This window comes from Microtus ochrogaster (genome assembly GCF_000317375.1).
Source record: "Microtus ochrogaster isolate Prairie Vole_2 chromosome 14 unlocalized genomic scaffold, MicOch1.0 chr14_random_1, whole genome shotgun sequence".
NCBI lineage: Eukaryota > Metazoa > Chordata > Mammalia > Rodentia > Cricetidae > Microtus > Microtus ochrogaster.
Window position 1 is genome coordinate 23,570,755 of NW_004949096.1, and position 6,620 is coordinate 23,577,374.

Genomic DNA, 6,620 nt, shown 5'->3' on the forward strand with positions numbered 1-6,620 from the left:
GAAACGAGAGATTCTAATTCCCTTCCCGGGGCAGTGTTTCAAAACTCAGCGCTCTTGACTTAACGTCCCAGTCAAACCCAGACCTTCAAACGGCTTAATAAGGACCGCGCCCTTTCCTCGGCAGCTTCACTGCCCTTACTTAGGTGGTTAGGCTGTGCCTAAACTTTTTTTTTTTCTCCTCCTTAGCCAGTACATCCATGTAGCGGGTAACAGGTGCTGAGACTACCTACCCTGGACGCCCGTTTGTTCAGCAAGGTGCTGAAGGGGCAGTAGGATGGTCGCGGACAGGCAGCGCAGCAGACACCCGGGCGAGGACCCGCGCGCGTCACTGGATCCGCTAAGGGGCCCGGGCCTGGCGTCCGCGCCTGCCGCACGCACGCGCACTGCACCCAGCATGAGGGTCGCGGCCCTGATCAGGTAAGGAGGAAGGAGGTCCATCTCCCTCCTCCCGGGCAAGGCTAGGCCCTGACTCGGCCGCTGTAGGCACCTCGGGAATGGCTTCTGGAGGAGCCGCGTGGGCGGGCCGGCGCCCCTGCCACCGGAAGAGGCGGGACGATCTGCTCCTACTGTCCCCGGTCTGTGCGCTTGCTCCCTGGCTGCCTTGGCAAAGCTGCTCTGTGCTGCTGCCTGGGTCCTCAGCCCTGGGCGCATGCTCAGCACACCTGTTGGACTTTTAAATGCTCTGAACTCTGAGATCCGCTGTTAATGTCACTGACTTGTTTCCAGTTTTCATCCTCTGTATTTTCCGTCAGTCTGAGAGATCTTTCCTAGGTTCTCACTGGCCCCACCTTTCTCCTAAAATCTACCTCGTTCTCATCTCACTTCCCACATCTCGAGCTTGGCAGGGATGGCCTCAGGATCCTTAAATAGCTTAGGATTGCTTATATGAGTTAAACACCTGCATTGGAACAACCTACTGTCGAGTAATATTCCCTCTGGGTGGAGCTGAGACTCTGCTGGTTTAGGCTAGAGGTGTCTGAACTTGTACTGGATGCAAAGAATTTGCCTTATCGACCTTTGGCAACCAAAGGATTATTCTAAAAGTAGTTTGAAATCCATAGTAAATTACAAGTCTAGATACTGTAACTGATAAGTAAACCCAGCCAGATGTGTTTCAGTTTCTACACCTGAAAATGATAATGGAAATACTAGCAACGTTTGAAACCCTTAAATATTTTTGTTTCTTGAGGTACAGACCCCAGTAAAGTGTAGGTTCCATTATATTGCTTCAGGCTTTCTTGTTACCACAATGAAGCATACTTAGAGAGCCTTGTTTAATGCCAAGGTAAATGGTGTTAGTCGATGGTGTTTTATCAGACTTTTGATGAGCCATAGTTCAGTGCCTCTTTAGTGACGGGGAAAAAATGCCAGTTAATATCATGCCTTTTTAAGGAAATTATACTGTAATGCCACTGTAATTTAATAAATTTTCTCCATAAAGTGAATAATGACGTTTTAATTATTATGATTATTTGGTGAGGAGAGATAAAAGATAAAAGTAGGCAGGAGGCTAGTGATTGGAATTTAGTTCACAGAAAGCTCAACTGATAGAACAGGTGAGACTGGAGAGGAGGAATGGTTAGTATGGTTAGTATGGTTAGTATGGTTAGTATGGTTAGTATGGTTAGTATGGTTAGTATGGTCTGTTCTCAAAATGCTCAGTATGCAGTTATCTTCCATTGGTAATACGTTTCGGAATAATGAAGTGCTATTTGAAAATTTGCCGCATTTTAAAGGACTGTATGCTCGAAGAATCCACAGAGTAAATATACCTATTTTTGTGTGTTGTATATTTCGTGGTGTGTGTGTGTGCATAACATGTGAATTTATATATTTAAATATATATTTGTGTATAATGTAAATATACATTTAAGCTTCATTGTGATATATAGTTGTATTGTGTATGTGTGCGCATGTATTGTGAATGTGTGTGTACAACAGCAGATTTGGTATAAGTATATTTTAAGACAAAATGGAATACATTCATACATATCATTAGTTCAACGACTTAAGTACCTCTCAGAATTTCACTGTTGAATGTAAACTTGAAGATTTGTGTAGGCAGGATATTTTCAATGTATATTGAAGCATATAAACCCAAATACATTGTAGCTAAGCTTGTACCTGAACCCTTTCTCAAACAACAACAACAACAACAACAAATCTGTTTTGCATGACTTACACAGTGTGCCCAGGTATTTATGGAAGATTGCTTCCAGGACCCCCAGGGAAACCCAAATCTTCAGTTGCAAAGTCCTTTGTATACAATGATTTGTGCATCATTTTGTGAACCTATATTCATCCTCCCACCGTATACTTTAAACTATCTTTAGATGATGTGATACCTGTAGAATAAAATTCTATGTTCCTAGCGATTACATTGTACCTTTTAGTGAATTAACAATAAAATAAGCTACATGTTCAGTAGATTATTGTTAGAGGTGTCTGCCCCTAAAATATTTCTGATTTACAATTGGCTGAATTCATAGATGTGAACCCTACTGCTATGAAGGTTGGCACAAGGGCTGACTGTACTTAGCTACTTTAGCGAATAAAGTTGTCAGCATTCTGTGCCCTTGAAAGCTGTTTGTTCTTTGAATACTCTGCGTTCTGCAGAACATAGCTTCGGAAATACTTTGAAATCATATCTAAACAGTTGACCTATTTTAAACCATAAAGCTAAGTAATGAATGTGGGTGTTTCCCCTTGAATCCTCAATCTATTATACCATGGTTTTGGTTTTTTCTTGTTTGGGGGCAGCATAGTAATAGGTTCTGAGAGGGAAAGTTATAAAGACCTGCTTAGGAGCATATCTGAAAGCAAGGATCCTGGATTTCTTAAATGCTCCTTTGTCCTTTGTATAGTGCCCCTCTTGAGGAGACCTGCAATGAAGCTGACTAGGTAGTGATGGCTGACATACTGAATATACTAATGTTTCACTATTGATATGTGTCAGCATTGGTATTTTTATTGTATAGACTTTAGAATCAATCATATCAGGCTCTATTACAGTTTGGATTGAAATTTTTAATATCATCCTTTGATGGCTATTGGTAGACAATAGGTTTTATGTAGTTGGAACAGATTAAATAATGCTTTACTTTATGTTTATGGATGTTTTACATACATGTGTATCTACACACCACTTGCTGACCTGATGCTTATGGAGGCCATAATGGTATTGGATCCCCTGGAACTGGAGTTACAGATAGTTGTGAGCATTCATGTGAGTGTTTGGGATTGAAGCCAGGTCTCCTGAAAGAGCAGCCAGTAGTCTGACCACCAAACAATCTCTGCCCCTCCCCACAGATTTTTTTTTAATTAAGGACTTTCATCCAAGGAAGATATGGTATAAGCATTTAGCTAGGATACAGAATATCATTTTAAATAAGTTTTTATGTGCATAGCACTTTTTATCTTATGTAAAACTACTGTTATAAATATACTTTGATTAGAACTTCTGTATTGTAGATGCATGTAATTTTCTAAGTTCCTAGATGTAGCAGCCTTAGACATTCAGATTCACGTGCTCAGTTTTCTTCCTATTTACAAATGTGTGCCTTCTTATACTGTAATTGTGGTACAGTCCCTCATGGAGCCTGAAAAGCAAAGTAGTGATGTGATTGATTTTGATGTCCAGTGATTCTGTGTTTAATGATGATCAGGAGCCTGACATTCATACCCTTCTCTCCTGGCTTGTTTTTCAGTGGCGGGAAGGACAGCTGTTACAACATGATGCAGTGCATTGCTGCGGGGCATCGCATTGTTGCTTTAGCAAATCTAAGACCAGATGAAAACCAAGGTAAGGATCTGACTTTTTTGGTCCTTTCTCTAGGTGTCTGCAGCTCTACTTCATTATTGCAGGTTGGTAAGAAATAGTCTGTTGCCTCACTGGGTCTTAGTTTACAATGTATGAGTGCCACTGGTCCAAAGGTGCCCTCCACTATTTTAGATGTAGTGAAGCCTGTAAGCCTTCCCTTTGTACTCACCATAGATGATGAGCCTCATGGGAGGAGATGTAGTATCTTAGACTTTCCTTTTAAATGCCACCCAGCTCTTGGAAGCTCTGTACCTCTAGTAGGTGCTTATTGGCGGACCAGTGAGTACTGAACTCATTCGAATTAGCCAGTTTACTTCTGGGGGAATATTTGAATAATTCTGAAAGTGATGTGGGAAGATGGAAATTGGGAGTATTTTATAAGAAGAAGGGAAACATGCTTACAAAGGATGTGGGATAAATCTAACTTAAAGCGTGAGAAGTCTCTGAAGGTGATAGGACTGCTTTTATTATGAAGGTAAAAGGATTGTGCTGCAGCTTTTATTATGAAGGTGGTATTTATTATGATGGTGATAGGACTGTGCTGCAGCTTTTATTATGAAGGTGGTATTTATTATGACGGTGATAGGACTGTGCTGCAGCTTTTATTATGAAGAAGCAGCAAAACTCTCGTACAGACCGTGCTGTTATGAAAGGGGAGACCCTATCCATCCCTTGCATCAAATTGGGCAAGTGAGTCTTTTTACCTGTCTTTAAAATTCTTAGTACTAAAAAAAAAAAAAAAAGTTCATATGATGTGTACTGCACACATGAAGTGATTTCCATCCCTTGAATTTCTGTTGTGTCCATCTTTCAACCTGAGCTATTTATTGTGTAAAAGATCATTGTTGTATAATCTTCCATGTGTTAATTTTGCTGACAGAACAGTGAAACGACAAGCAAGTATATCTTTTGCACTTTTTAATAGAATAGAGGCCCCTATTAGAATATCGTTTGTGATGAAAAAATTCAATGGTAAATGTATTTAGAACATTATGAATTAAAAAGCTGGGACTATCAACTTACCCCGAGTAATTGATGTAGAAGAGAGTAGGTTGTTGTGGGGCAACAATGGACAGGGTTTGGTAGTATCGATTAAAGTCAGCAGGATGTTGGAACTGTTGAATGAGTCACCGAATGATTTTTTTGTTTGTTTGTTTGGTACTCTTTAAATGGTCTGAAAGGAACCTCACTGAGAAATGCATGGCTGCATTGAAGAGCAAAGCTGGGTATAATGTATTTCCAACATACGCTTTTCACAGTATGGGTTTACAGTAGGTAATGGGGATAGTGTGCTGTAGTAATAGGTGCGGCGGAGCTGCGTCCCCAGCACCCCGGCCGCCTGCCAGGCTAGCTTATGCCCGAAATAACAACACACAAACTGTATTCATTTAAACACTGCTTGGCTCTTTAGCTCTAGCCCTTTTCTCAGCTAACTCTCACACCTGGACTAACCCATTTCCAATCATGTGTGTCGCACCCCAAGGTGCGCTTACCGGGAAGATTCTAGCCTACGTCCATCCTGGGTCGGAGCTTCATCACGTGTGCCTCAGAGAGCAGAGCTCTCGCCTCTGCCCGCAGGAGTGGAGCATTGTGTCTCTCTGAGGCATCTGCCCCCGAGAGGAGAGCTGTTGAGTCTGACCTCACTTCCTCTTCCGCCCAGCATTCTGCTCTGTTTACTCCTCCCACCTTATGTTTTAACCTATCAGGGCAAGCAGCTTCTTTATTTAATTAACCAATGACCTTCCTCCATCAGTGTGCAGTTGTCATAAAATTCCCAGAGCCATCCCTTTCAGTCTGTAGTAGGAGGTTTTGTGGTGTGCTAATGCAAGTGCTTTAGGCCACAGTGGAGGCTTTGGTTTTCTTTGCTGTCACACCAGTAGCTAGCTGCTGTGAAGCTTCCACTCAGGAGGCTGTTGTGGTAAGGACTACATGGAGCCCTAACGAAAACAGATTGGGTTTTGAAGTCATTACAATGTCTAGTAGTCGTACTCATTTCAGGATGCTTCTTGCTATGAAGCTCGTTTTGTGGAATAAATTGATTGACCAATATTCTTTAGTAAAAACACATTAAAGACTCGTTAACTTGGTAGGATGGAAGATTGAAAAGTTTTAGGGTGAGCTGACTAAATCTCTGTTTCAAAGTTTAGGATAAGGACTAGACTTACAGGAATGTGTGAATATTGTTTTGTAGGAAGCCACACAGCTGTGGGGGTCAAGCCAAAATGAGATGGCACATGATGATACTCCTAGTTGTTAAAAGACATTCACACTGTTAGTCATTCCCTTCCACATTTGAAAACATGCATGTACATATGTGTCTGTCAAAACTAAACCGTTTCAATGGCACTAAACACTAGTTTCAGTATCATTTCTCCCATATCTTCTCTGTATGAAATGTAAATGGGATGAGATCATTTTGAGAGGTAATTCATACTCTGGAGGAACGCAGAGCATATTAGTGAAAAATTTCAACAAACTCATCTATTTAGACTTATTTACCTACATACTTTTAAAACATATTTGACATGTAATCTCTTTCCATGTTTTAAATATTAATATTTTATGGGATTTGTATTCTGGAGAATAGACTTTAGAAGATGCATTAAAGACTGCCTATCATTTTATCACATAACTATAATATAGTTCCTAATCTATTACAAATAATACTGTAATGAATGCTTTACCCATAACAATATGTGTGAAAATTTGAGACAACTGGTGATTATATCATGCATTAGATTCACTTATCCTGTTTCCAAAATATGTTGGTAATTGCTCTAACAAATTGTGAATTATATAT

At 40.6% G+C, this 6,620-nt stretch overlaps 1 protein-coding gene across 1 annotated transcript in view; it reads left to right on the top strand.

Annotated features, from left to right (window-relative positions):
- The first annotated feature begins 232 nt into the window (after positions 1-232).
- The window catches only part of Dph6 (diphthamine biosynthesis 6), a 28,101-nt gene continuing 21,713 nt past the window's right edge, over positions 233-6,620 (top strand). The window contains 2 exon segments of the mRNA XM_013352626.2: positions 233-417; positions 3,708-3,802. Of these exon segments, the coding sequence (XP_013208080.2) occupies positions 275-417; positions 3,708-3,802 (238 nt within the window). The 5' untranslated portion in view covers positions 233-274.